Consider the following 14,760-nt stretch of genomic DNA (forward strand, 5'->3'; position numbering starts at 1 on the left):
TTTGGCGCCTAAATGCTTTTGGCGCCAAAAATGACGCCACATCCGGAACGCCGACATTTTTGGCGCAAAATAACGTCAAAAAAATGACGCAACTTCCGGCGACACGTATGACGCCGGAAACGAAATGAATTTTTGCGCCAAAAAAGTCCGCGCCAAGAATGACGCAATAAAATGAAGCATTTTCAGCCCCCGCGAGCCTAACAGCCCACAGGGAAAAAGTCAAATTTTTGAGGTAAGAAAAATATGATAATTAAAGCATAATCCCAAATATGAAACTGACTGTCTGGAAATAAGGAAAGTTGAACATTCTGAGTCAAGGCAAATAAATGTTTGAATACATATATTTAGAACTTTATAAATTAAGTGCCCAACCATAGCTTAGAGTGTCACAGAAAATAAGACTTACTTACCCCAGGACACTCATCTACATGTTTGTAGAAAGCCAAACCAGTACTGAAACGAGAATCAGTAGAGGAAATGGTAAATATAAGAGTATATCGTCGATCTGAAAAGGGAGGTAAGAGATGAATCTCTACGACCGATAACAGAGAACCTTATGAAATAGACCCCGTAGAAGGAGATCACTGCATTCAATAGGCAATACTCTCCTCACATCCCTCTGACATTCACTGCACGCTGAGAGGAAAACCGGGCTCCAACTTGCTGCGGAGCGCATATCAACGTAGAATCTAGCACAAACTTACTTCACCACCTCCCTTGGAGGCAAAGTTTGTAAAAACTGATTTGTGGGTGTGGTGAGGGGTGTATTTGTAGGCATTTTAAGGTTTGGGAAACTTTGCCCCTCCTGGTAGGAATGTATATCCCATACGTCACTAGCTCATGGACTCTTGTTAATTACATGAAAGAAAATTAAACCATGAGTACTGGCCCCTTTTCTTTTACAAAAAGAGCACTGATAAAACCTATAGTATATGCCAAATCACGTCAAAGTGATGCAGCATAACTTTAAAAAACCGACAGGAATATATCACCTGAACATCTGTGTAAAAAAGGAAAACAATTTAACCTCAAAATGTATTCAGTTCACCAGAGTAAGTGCTCTATGAAGTTATAAGTTGGAAAGACACACACTAACAAATCATCAGTCCTGAGGTCTTGCTTTTCTGTGATCTCATAAGATTTCCCTGAGATCAAGAGATTTCATAGTAAACTTCCTTAATCTGAATAGTGAAATAACATGACTGTGCCTGCACATGCCAGATGCCCGCTCCCTTGCAAGTCAAGGGACTAGCATTCTGATTGGCTGCTTAAAGTCCCTTTACAATTTGATGTGGCTACTGAGGAAATTTTGAGGTAAAATATCTTCCTTTTTTACATAGAGATGTTCAGATAATTTTTTTAGTCAGCTTTTTACAGCTATGCTGCATCACATTAAATGCTTCAACATTTAGGTATCATGTCACTTTCAACAGTACTTGGAAGCAAAAAGTGTTAAATATTGTATATCTAATTTGCATATCTTACCCAGGGTTCCCTGGTGCATTGGTAACAATTCATAAAGTACATCTGGGGAAAAGCAAACGGGGAATACTTGCCCAGATTTGCTAATTATTTATACAATAATTATATGGCTCTTATTTTATGAAATTAAGGGTTTTAAAGTGATGGTAAATCCTATAGTTTCTGAAACGCTAGGATTTACCATTGGAACAAATAAAGGAGTCTGGTGGCGGATTTTCCGCATGGCTATTGGCTAAGAGGTGGAAATGTCACCTCTCAGCCAAATAGTGTTCTGCCATGGCCTGCCTTAGCAGCTCAGTGCGGCGAAGGCTGCAAACAAATAAAGGAGCTTTCAGCACGAAGTATTTTATACTTCATGACTGAAAGGCCTTTATTTGTTCCAATGGTAAAACGCTAGGATTTACCATCAATTTAATCTCATGCTTTTATCTCAACCATAACTCAAATAAATATTGCTTTTTTTCTGGCAATAAGCTTTACCAATCAGCAAATCAAATCTATATTCGGCGGATGAGTTAATATACTCAAAATAACAGTCCAGAAGTGATTTGCTTTTGCAAAAAGCGTGAGATATTGTATATCTTACCCAGAGTTCCCTGGTGAATTGGTAACAATGCTTCTGGGGAAAAGCAAGCAGGAATACCTGCTTAGAAATGCTAATTTTCTATTTAATAATTATATATATATACTTTTTTATTACCAAGCAAATATTTGTGGACAATAGAATTGACTGTTGAAATAAAAAAAAAAAAAGTTTAATACTCAACATGACCAACACTTCCTATTCACCATATGTAATCTGCATTTAAAAGACATTGGAAAAGCCAAAGTGCATTTTATTTTATTTTAGCTCATATAGACATTGCACCATACATAAATAATTACATTGTAAAAATGACTCCATATTTACAGGTATAATATATATTTCCATATAATATATATAAACAATTTATATTAAATTTAGGGCATGGTGTTTGGGAAAAGTCCTTTAAAAAGACTTATTTGTGGGTTTTCAGGGTGAAGATTTGAGGTGGTGTTTCTGCTCCGCACAGACCCCTACAGTGTATTGCAAAACACTTAATGAGGAACCATTGCAAAGCAGAAAAACCAACACAAAGTAATGCATTCCACACCCCCTGTAGCAGAGGCTTGGTTGCACCAAATGGCACCTGGAAGAAGTGTACAATGACAATTAAAAGACATAAGGATCTGTAGTGCTCCCTCTGGGCAGGGGAGAGAATGTCAACCTTCGTCATTAGTTTAAACAAATGCTGAATCCAGCCACTGTATTAAGGCAACATAACAGCCAGGAACCCCTCCAGCAGGTTAAGATGACAGCTGTAGCCCATTCAAAAGGGAGGTGGCACAAGGCTTTAAGTACTCCTTAGTGGAGAAAATGTAGTCGTTTCTGGAACCTCTTTTTCTGATAGAAGCTAGAAGCATGAAATACATTGCCAGGTTATGTATATAATCCACATTGTTTCTCTGTAACAACGAGACTTTTGCATAGTCATTCACCTGACTGGAGTGGTATAAATCTTACTCTAGATTCCAAGCGAAAGAGATGCCCAGAGCACTATCGGCCCAGTAAGACTTCTAACCAGCAGGGGCATGAGGTGATAACCTGGCGCGAATAGCAGGGACCCCAGCCCTTGGCAAAGCTGATGCGTACACTGTGTGGGTCGTATGGTCCATCTGTATGTTCAGGTGGAGCAGGGAGGTGCCTCAAGACACATGACTTCTTATAATCAAACACTTTGAGGGAGTACCCAGGCATGACCTTGCGCACCACAAAGGGGCGGCAGGCAGGTGTGTCCAGTGTGGGTGAGTTGACAAATATTGGGTGGTCACTGCGGTTGTAGGCCCAAACCCCATCTGCCTCACGGCTTAACATTATGCCAAGCCCTATCTTCCCCCGAGTCCTGACTGCAGCTTCGCTTCGGTTCTCCAGACTCAACTGGCCCAGGCAGAAGCCACTCCCCTGAGGTAGGTCATAGAAAATGCTGACTGAAGGTTGGGACACTGAGTAGAGTCGGCCCACACGTGTGCGGTGCTCCCAGTAGGCCACACTGCACCAGTGGCCCTGCTTACTTGTGTCAGGCGACAGACTAGTATCTTTGGAGACAAGAAAGACAAAAACACAGTTAGAACACAGTAATAAGAACTAAATAAAAAAAGACAGCCAGCAAATTATAATTAAACGCATTGTGGAGAACTTGCCTGGAAAGCATTTTAGTTTTTACAGTATACTTGTGGTAACAAAAGAAGGAAATTGTTGAGTGGTATGGATAAAGAATGAAGTAGCCTGTTGCTCAGGGAGTCTGTCATTTGCACTCCAGAGACAGAACATTGTTTGACACCTATAAGTCTCTTTGTGTTGTCTGGGTCACTCCCTTTTTATTCTGAAGAATTCAGAGAGTTATTACTAATCACTGTGACAAGCAGAGGGAAAGCTGGGAGGGAAGGGAGGTAGAGATAAGGAACCAGAAAACCCAGCAGAGGGATACCAGAGCCTGATTAAGGTTTGCCAGACTTCATACCCTACCCAGGGCCCCTCATACAGGAAGCCTCCACCTCCTGCGGCCATTGAGAGGAAAGTAGGACAAGAAGAAGGGTCAATGCAGAGGATATAGAGTGGGTGTCAGATATAAACATTACAAACTATGAAGACTAAAGGGCCCACTGAAGATAGTACACAGGGAAATTCATCTCAGAATCTTGAAATACTCTATGCTCCAAAGCCAACACTCAAACGGTAGACTATTGCTTCTTTAAAAAGGGACATTTTAATAAAATAATTTGCTGACAACACAACCGCTTCTTGGTAACCTTGTTAAGCCACTGTAATACGTTTAAACACAGTTAAAGGGACAGTCAACACCAAAATTGTTATTGTTTAAAAAGATAGATAATGATTTTACTACCCATTCCCCAGCTTTGCATAACCAACATTGTTATATTAATATACTTTATAACATTTAAAACTCTTTGTAAGCCACTACAGGCAGCCTCTTATCACATGCTTTATTAGCTTTTCACAACAGGAGACTACTAGTTCATGTGGGCCATATAGATTTTGGCCCACATGAACTAGCAGTCTCTTGTTGTGAAAAGCTAATGAAGCATGTGATAAGAGGCTGCCTGTAGTGGCTTACAAAGAGTTTTAAATGTTATAAAGTATATTAATATAACAATGTTGGTTATGCAAAGCTGGGGAATGGGTAGTAAAATCATTATCTATCTTTTTAAACAATAACAATTTTGGTGTTGACTGGATGATACTACACTAATTGGCTAAAATGCAAGTCAATAGATAATAAATAAAAGGTCATGTGATCAGGGGGCTGTCAAGAGGCTTAGATACAAGGTAATCACACAGATTTAAATATATTAAAGACAGTCAAGTCTAAAAAAACCACACAAAAACTTTCATGATTCAAATAGGGCATGTAATTTTAACCAACTTTCCAATTTACTTTTAACACCAATTTTGTGTTCTCTTGGAATTCTTAGTTGAAAGCTAAACCTAGGAGGTTCATATGATAATTTCTTTGACCTTGAAGTGCATTTTGACCACTAGAGAGCGTTAGTTCATGTGTTTCAGATAGATAACATTAAGCTCATGCATGTGAATTTACCGAGGAGTGAGCACCGATTGGCTAAAATGCAAGTCTGCCAAAAGAAATGAAATAAGGGGGCAGTCTCCAGATTCTTAGATACAAGGTAATTACAGAGGTAAAACATATTATAACTGTGTTAGTTATGCAAAACTGGGGAATGGGTAATTAAGGGATTATCTATCTATTTAAACAACAAATTTGGAGTTGACTCACACTTTAAATTGTGGGGGGGGGGGGGTAGTGTCAAAATAATGCAAAAAACAAAACAAAAAAACACAACTCCCCCCCCCCCCAACACCTTTCCTGATTCAAGTCGAATATACAAATGTACTTCTATTATCTAATTTGCTTTATTCTCTTTGTATCCTTTATTGAAAAAGCCTAGGAGCAGCAATGCACTACTGGGAGCTAGCAGCTTATTGGTGGCTGCACATACAGTATATGCCTCGTGCAATTGGCTCACTGGTTCTTTTCAGCTATCTCCCAGTAGTGCATTGCTGCTCCTTCAATAAAATATACCAATTGAATTGAGCAAATATAAATAAAAAGTAAAATAGAACATTTGTTTAAAATTGTATGCTCTTTCTGAACTATTAAAGGGAAACTGAACCCAATTTTTTTCTTTTGTGATTCAGATAGAGCATGCAATTTAAGCAACTTTCTAATTTACTCCTATTATCAAATTTTCTTCATTCTCTTGGTATGTTTATTTGAAAAGCAAGAATGTATGTTTAGATGCCGGCCCATTTTTGGTGAACAACCTGAGTTGTCCTTTGCTGATTGGACAGCACCAATAAACAAGTGCTGCCCATGGTGCTGAACCAAAAATGTGCTGGCTCCTTCGCTTAGATTCCTTCTTTTTCAAATAAAGATAGCAAGAGAACGAAGGAAAATTGATAATAGGAGTAAATTAGAAAGTTGCTTAAAATTGCATGCTCTGACTCATGAAAGAAAATATTTGGGTTTCATTTCCCTTTAAACACCAATTTTTGTGCAATAATAAAACGTTAATTAAGCACTTTTTTTTATTGTGTTATAATGTCGTGTCAGCTAGAAAGTCCTGTACTTGCACTGCAGATCAACATTCCATCCCTCTGAGGCACATAACGGGTTAACCTAGTCATGCAGTGTCACTTTATTTAGCTTTTAAAGTGTGGCTTATAGGGAATGGGCTTGATTTGTATTTGTTTAACCCACTCTTATCCAATAAGCGAGAAACAAATTCACTCCGTCTAGGTAGTTTGTGAAGAAGCTGGAGCTTGACCAGTATTTCCCCAGTACATCTGCAGACTCCAGGCCCTCAGTACACGAGCCAGCTTCTGCCTCGCTCATGCACAGTCATTTGTGTGCAGACCTCGCCCCCAAGAGAGCCAATTTCAGCCCCTCTCAGGACAGACCTGATCATCCAAACCTCTCTCAGGAAAGCCCCCCAACCTTTCCTCCCGGGCCTAGAGAACAGGCTTCTGTGATTTCTGCTGAGAGCTCATTTCTTCCTGCAGCTCTGGAAAGTCTGCTAGCGGAACAAGTGACAGAGACTTGGAGAGGACATCAAAGCACCCTATGTCTGACAGAGGAAGGAGACGGCTCCTGCTGAGCGCGCACATCCTAAATCTTCCAAGTCTTACTGGCAACTCCTAGGTGGGGAAGGGGCAGGGTAACCCTTACTAAGCCAAAGACTTGTGTAATAATATTATATTCTGAAACATCTGTAAAATGTATGTGCACCACCCAGGCAGATTAAACGTACTTAGAAAGAGTTACAGACAGCAACCAAATAGTGTTTCTACTGTATAAAAATGTAATCCCTAAATGGACATTTATATGAAATGTATTAAATATAAAAAAAGGTAGATATGACTAGAAGTTTTAGTGTGTGTTTTTGTGTTGGGGTATTGTAATGCTGCTTGTGTTTACTGATGGGACTGGAGGGTCTATCCGAGAGACAAAATCTAGCTGCATGTTTTCTTGTATAAAGGCGGTTGAGTGTTTAATGTTTTACCCTTAGGTTACCTTTCCCTTGTGTAAAGTATTATGTCCTTAAGGGTGACACGTTACATAAACTTTGTTGTGTGAAAGAGTTCTATTCAGACAGCCATCATTCAGCGGGCACCAATCTTAAACTGGCACATTTCTATCAAGCATATGAAAATACACTTTTTTAGGGGTTCCTTTAAGACACAACAAAGAAAAAAAAAAAAAAAAAAAAAAGGATTTGAATGTCACTTTAAACTAGACTTTTTTTTTCTCTGGCTGCATGTGCACACACATAGCTGCCTTGCACAGTCACCGCCACCTCACAAGCTCAGGATCCTGTGGTCAGGTCTATGCAGAGGTTTGCTTTAAAAGCACGATAAAAGCAGGATGTTTGGCTGAGGTTTCCCTGCCCTCAAATAAACATCCCACAGCAGCCTCATCCCAAATACAGGCCAGCCAGAGTGGAAGTGCTGGCTCCACATTGCATCCATACACCCCCCCCCCTCCCAGCAATGGGCAGTGAAACTCTTGGGAGGAAAAGTTGGGGTAGTGAGACACACACACAAAAAAAAATACAGAGGGATAAGGAGGGTATCAGACAGATTTTATTATTTTGTAATTACTAAAAATGTATGTTAAATACCAGAGTGTCTTTAAAAAGTTTCTTTTTTTATAGTAATAACCCCCCCCCCCACACACACATTCATTTTTGGATGGGGGCTTAATTTTGGAATTTCCATGCTTTTTAACATTAGATTGGGAGCTTAAACTTTGGCATTAAAGGGACATTATACACTAATTTCTTCTGTGCATAAATGTTTTGTAGATGATCTATTTATATAGCCATTAAGTTTTTTTTTTTTTTTTAAATGGATAGTTTTGCTTATTTTTCTTTTTAATAACATTGCTCTGATTTTCAGACTCCTAACCAAGCCCCAAAGTTTTATGTGAATACCGTCAGATACCTACTCCAGCTTGCTCCTGTTTGTGTAAAGGGTCTTTTCATATGCAAAAGAAGGGGGTGGGGAGTGTCTTATTTCCCACTTGCAGTTGGCTTTCCAACTGCCTTTTCAACAGAGCTAAACTGAGAGCTTCTAAGTAAGTTTTTAAACAGTTTTATACTGGATTTTTATATCAGTATCTGTGCATATTGTTTATAGTAGTGTCTATTACATGCAGTTATATGAAAATTGGTGTATACTGTCCTTTTAAAAAGGGACAGTCAACACCAAATTTTGTATTGTTTAAAAAGATTGATAATCCCTTTAACCATTCCCCAGTTTTGCAGAGCCAACAAGGTTATATTAATATACTTTTTAACTCTGATTACCTTGTATCCAAGCCTTCTGACAACCCCCTGTTCACATGACTTTATTATCTATTGACTTGCATTTTAGCTAATTAGTGCAGTATCATGCACAACTCCACGGGCATAAGGGTGTGTGCGCGTATATATATTTATATTAGATGTGGAACAAAGCACTCACTGGTCTTGAAATGTATTCAAACTTGAGTTTTATTTGCAGACCTTGGGTTGGTCTGATGAAGGGGTGAACACCCCGAAACGTCACTGCAAATAAAACTCAAGTTTGAATACATTTCAAGACCAGTGAGTGCTTTGTTCCACATCTATTATCTACCTGCTTCTTAACATTTTGGTCTTTGAATACAGTTAGTGTGAGTGCACTTAACCTAATAAATTTTTCTCTCTATACACATACATACACACACACATATAAATATTTATATACATACATACATACACACACACACACACACACCAACCCTTCAGAGGGATAAGTTTGTAAGTAGTGAAACTTTGTACCCACAATCTCCACTTGCAATTTTTAATTGCACAGCAAAATAGACACATACATGGCTTTGCCATTGCTTTTTGGTAATTAGGCCACTAATTGCAGTCAACAATAGCAACTGATGTCATACATGACACCACAAACTCTCAGTTTTGATCATAAAGTCCTTTTATCACAATTTCAGTGGCATACGCACATTTGCTGCACATGCCCGTGCACCAATGTTCAAACACTGCGCATGCTCAGAGAGCAAGTGGTGGAATGTATTGGGTCAGTAATGGCAACTGCTATCATCAACTCCTAATGTTAATCATAATGTCCCTTTAAGGACGTATGATAAAAATTCTTACGAAGGTATACAATATACATACAATCTAACAGGCCACCAGTCTAGCTGGCCTCTAACTCCGCTCATTTACCCACTTGATTGCAGGGGACCAAAACAAGACAGAATAGTAAAAAAAACATTAAAAAAAAAAAATACAATAATTTATAGCTACATACAAAAATATATTCATTATGTTTTCACGCTACATTTACTGAAGTAAATCTTTTGTTTCTCAAAGTCATCCAGATAAATAAACACACAGATTATAATTACATGCTGCTGCCGTAACAAGCAGCGCCATGCAGGGCTCTTAATGTGAAACAGGCAATTTAACAACAATGCTGAATCTACACGCAATTATAATCTGCAAACATCAAAACAAAGGAACACTGTAGGCAAGAAAGTAGGATTTATGTGGTCTCTCGTAGCACGGCAAAAAAAAAGCACGTGGCGCAACACTTTCTGGTGCTGGTTGGGCAAGCTCCACATCTTAATACTGCGTGCCACCATCTTAGAACTTCGGTATTAATGTATTTTATATGCGCCATGTAACTTTTAAACTGTGTGCAAAACTGCAGACATGTAAAACTGCAGACATGTAAAACTGCAGACATGTAAAACTGCAGACATGTAAAACTGCAGACATGTAAAACTGCAGACATGTAAAACTTCCCTCTCTGTGTGCATCAACCCACAGTACATGAAATTGATCTGTACATGTTCACCCCTTCTGTCATACAGTGCAAGAATACATCACCGCCAATATGAAAATGCATAGCTTCACCAATCACCACCTGTAAAGGGTTAAACTAAGGGAATGGTTCCGAAGAGAGCTGCAGGCATAGTAGGAAAAACAATACCATGGTGAGTATTAACCTCACTTATGTAATGAACAGTTTACACGTCCATTTAACAGGATGAAATCTCAAACAGAGGTTGTTCCTCTCTTAAACAAATTATCTGCAGAAAATGTAGGACCTTAGACGATAGAGTGTAAGCTCTGAGGCAAAATATCTTACTCTGCTCAAAAATATCACCATATTATGTTGTTTACATCAATGGGAAGTCAGAAACCGCAAAAATAGCGTAGAACCTGCTACTGCAATAAAAGTAACACATTGCCACAACCGCAAAAATAGTGTAGAACCTGCTACTGCAATAAAAGTAACACATTGCCACAACCGCAAAAATAGCGTAGAACCTGCTACTGCAATAAAAGTAACACATTGCCACAACCGCAAAAATAGCGTAGAACCTGCTACTGCAATAAAAGTAACACATTGCCACAACCGCAAAAATAGCGTAGAACCTGCTACTGCAATAAAAGTAACACATTGCCACAACCGCAAAAATAGCGTAGAACCTGCTACTGCAATAAAAGTAACACATTGCCACACCAGAGCAGAGCAAAGCCGCCAAACCAATCAGAAATGGCATATGCATGTAGCCTCTAATTACGCAGGCTTAACTCAGGTAAACAAGATTAAAAATTACCATTAAAGGGACAGTTTACTACAGATTTTTTTTGTTTAAAAAGATAGATAATCCCTTTATTACCAATTCCATAGTTTTGCATAACCAACACTGTTCTATAAATACACTTTTTTCTCCATGATTATCTTGTATCTAAGCCTCTGCAGACTGACCCCTTATTTTAGTTCTTTTGACAGACTTGCATTTTAGCCAATCAGTGCTGACTCCCAGGTAAATCCACAGGAGTGAGCACAATGTTATCCATATGGCACACATGAACTAGCACAGTCTAGCTGTGAAAAAACTATCCAAGTACACTGAGATAAGAGGCAACCTTCACGGGATTAGAAATTAGCATAAAGCCTACCTAGGTTTAGGAAAGGTGTGTTGTGAACTCATTTGTATCCCTGCAGCACACTCACCTGAGATGTCCCTAGCAGTGATCCGCAAGGAGCCACAAGCTTCCACTTCAGTGTAAGAGTCCGATAGATCTGGGAATAAAAAGGAAACAACCAGTTAAAAGGCTGAAACTAAAACCAGTTGCAGCATCTATTGTTTCAGCAGCAATTACAATACAATTATTTACATTTTGCTTTAACCTTATAACGCCGTTACAACGTTGTATTCCATCCAAATTTTTATGGGCTTTAACGCCGATGGACGGAATACAACGTCCTAACCGGTGGCTTTCCTGAAGCCACTGGCGCTTCCCTGATGGGATCGCAATCTGGAGGGCGTGCCTAGCATCATAGGGACGCCCCCCGACGCGATCCCATCATTGAAATCTCGTGATCACATGCACGATCGCGAGATTTCAAATTGTTTACATAGGAACAGTTGTTCTGATGTAGACACTTTAACCCCAGCAGGAAAGGGTTAAATTCAGTTTTATTCGAAACCGTTTCAAACATGATGCTCGTTAAGCTCTCCTGTGTGTGTGAAGAGAATGGGTCGTCATGCAAATTGCTGCCTGTGAGATCATGATGACCTGCTCTCGTCACTGCAGGCCTAATTAGTGGTGGTAATAGTGGGGCCCACTCCTAAAGCTACATGTGTGATGACATCACAGAGGGGGTTGGACCACAATGTGATTGGCAGGTACGGAAGCTGGACAGGGGCACCCAAAACTTTTACAAAAATTAAACAGATGGAATTGTGCTGGGGAATGGGACAATATGCGCAATAAAAAAAATTAAAAAAAAAAAACTTGTCTAGAGACTCATAATAAAAAGTTTTCATTCACACACACAAAAAAAAAAAAAAAAAAAAAAGTCTTAGGCCACCATACGATTTGTGTTTTAGCAATGGTATAATGACCATATATAAATTATTTATCAGTCTCTCGACTAGAATAAAACAAGAAATTACAGTATATTTGTATACATTAAAAAAAATAAAAATAAAAAAAGCTTCTATAGGCTAAAATGGCAAGTATTTAGTGTGACCTCCCCTTACACTTGAGCAATAGCAGGAACCTGGCTCTGCTAAATGGAACCCTAATTGTCACCTGTATTTGTCCTACTATTTCATGTCAAAATGACTACTGTGAAAAACATCTATTAAATCAAGTTTGTGCAAGACATGCTTGAGCATTACACACATGTGGTATGAGTTTAATTAATTGGAAGCTTGCTAATAAGACCAACGTTCAATCACACCATTCCATCCAAAATGCCAAAGTTTACAGAATTTGACAGACACAAAATCATACTTTTGCATACTTTTGCATCAGCAAGGCCACTTTCAAAGGGAAATCAGCAAACAAACTGGATACTCAAGATGTGGTATTCAAGCGGTTATAAAGAAATTTGAAGAATCAGGAGAGGCCAAGGACAAAAAAAAAAAATTATGAATGGAAGGCCAAGAAAACTTTCAAAATCTGATGAAGTTTCTCAGAGAGTTTCTTCATTAAGAGACCGGAAGATGTCCAGCAAGGACCTGGCTCAGCATCTGGCAGCTTCATCGGGATGACAAGTTGACCCTTTTAGAGTCAGAAGAAGCTTGATCAGGAATGGTCTTTGCGGAAGGGTAGCAGCCAAGAAAACAATTTTTCGAAAGGGGAACAGGGTGAAAAGGCTAAGATATGCTAAAGCTTACAAAGATTGCAATGAAGATCAGTGGGGGTGGGGGGAAGTGTATTATGGAGTAACGAATCCAAGTTTAAAATATTTTGGTCCAATCGGCGACAATATGTGAGAAGAGTTGAAGAGGGATGGAAGAATGAGTGCTTGTGGCCTTCAGTGAAACATTGTGGAGGGTCTGCCCTGGTTTGGGGCTGCATTTCTGCCAGTGGTGTTGGTGATATTGTCTGAATTGATGGAATCATGAATGCTGAAAAGTACAGACAGGTTTTAAATTCATCATGCCATTCCTTCTGGAAAACGCCTGATTGGTAATGTTTTTATTTTTCAGAAGTAATCATATTTGGAGAGAAAAACAGCTGATATAACACAGACAGCCATGGATTGGCCTCCACAATGTCCAGACCTGAATAATATAGAGGCATTATGGCATCACCTGGACAAAGAAAGAAATAAAAGACAACCTAAATCTAAATAACTACTCTGGTATAATATACCAGAAGATTACTTTAGAAAATGTCAGCATAGTCTCCCCCAACAAAATTCAAGATGTGTTTAGTGCCAAGGGAGGTCACACTAAATACTGACTTTTGCCTGAAGAAGTCATTGTGTTCTCATTGTGTTTTTTTTTTATATTTTTTGTGTATATATTTCCTGTATGTATTTAAATAGAGAAAGAAAAATAAATATGGATGGTCATCAAAACAAAACTGGTGGTGGCCTAAGACTTTTGCACAGTACAATATATATATATATTTTTTAAATATTGAAAATTGACAGTTGTCAAGCTCAAAATTTCCATAATTTTAGCCCAGGAGTGTGGATAAAGGCTTAATAGCAAAAGGGTTAAATTTGATAAAAGAAGTGAAATGAAAAGTATCTAAAAACTGTATGCTCTAGCTGAACCAGAAGTTTGACTTTCACGTCCTTTTAACATTGCAGAACAGCCAATTAAACTGTATTGGGGAATTTATAAGCTTTTCTTAAACAGAAACGTATGTGAGCTGGAAATATTTAGTGCGCATTAGTGGTGACATCAAGCAGCATGAATGGCAGGGAGGGACTCGCTTTCATGTGCATAAGGCACCAGCGGTGTAACTCAGGCTTGGTTTATTCCTTAGCTGAAATTTAGTAAGGGGGAAAAAACAAACACCTAATGCGCTGAATTACAGTACGTGTGGGTCAGGGGTAAATTCCATGAATAAGGGAAAATAGGTGATGACTGAGGAACTAATCTAAAACTATTTATTTATTATCTGTTCCACATCAATATCTGGTATTAACATGGAGAAAGATACTGAAACATTTGCTTGTAAGGGACTAAAACAACAAACAAGTGTGAAAACTTTCTGAATACATTACCACAATTTTTTTTCACTGATCATTGACTGCCAATTAGGACTGGTTACTGCAGTAGCTGCAGTTTGCCAGTCATTTATGAGCAAATTGTGCATTGTTTTTCAATATATTAATCACCTCTGATGAGGCTAATTACAGAGAGATGTAGAAGGATTAGACTCATGATTCTACAGTGTGAATTTAATTCCAAAAGTCAAGTTTTTAAGATTAAAACATTACACTAAAAAAAAAAAAAAAAAAAAAAAAAAAAAAAAAAAAAAAAAGGGAAACGAATAAAATGTATATTGCAAAAAGTTTTTTGTTTTTTTTAATTTCTTTTTTTTTTTTTTACTATGCAAACATTAAAATATCCAACTGCTTCACATTTTTCAATATATCTATACCTACAAGGTAATAACAAGGTTGGCCGAGGACATTACGCTGTCTGGGTCCAAGAACGAAATAACGCTCCATCTCTATACACACACACACACACTACAATCTAAACCCAAGCAGTCTCAAATATTATAGTTCAGCTGATTGAAATCTCCCCTATGAGTATGCAGATACTCAGCTGAAGAAGTTCAACTGACGGCAATTTTCTCTCAAAGAGAAAAAAAAAAAAAAACAACAAAACACCACACTATGAA

The 14,760-nt window shown here is 38.4% G+C and overlaps 1 protein-coding gene across 1 annotated transcript in view; it reads right to left on the minus strand.

Annotated features, from left to right (window-relative positions):
- Positions 1-2,302: 2,302 nt before the first annotated feature.
- SMAD6 (SMAD family member 6) overlaps positions 2,303-14,760 on the minus strand; it is a 45,539-nt gene continuing 33,081 nt past the window's right edge. Inside the window, exons 3-4 of the mRNA XM_053718521.1 lie at positions 11,114-11,182; positions 2,303-3,597 (exon numbers count right to left, since the gene is read on the minus strand). Coding sequence (XP_053574496.1) covers positions 3,059-3,597; positions 11,114-11,182 — 608 coding nt within the window. The 3' untranslated portion in view covers positions 2,303-3,058. The remainder of the gene's footprint in view (positions 3,598-11,113; positions 11,183-14,760) is intronic.

The sequence above is a fragment of the Bombina bombina genome, chromosome 6, assembly GCF_027579735.1.
Source record: "Bombina bombina isolate aBomBom1 chromosome 6, aBomBom1.pri, whole genome shotgun sequence".
NCBI lineage: Eukaryota > Metazoa > Chordata > Amphibia > Anura > Bombinatoridae > Bombina > Bombina bombina.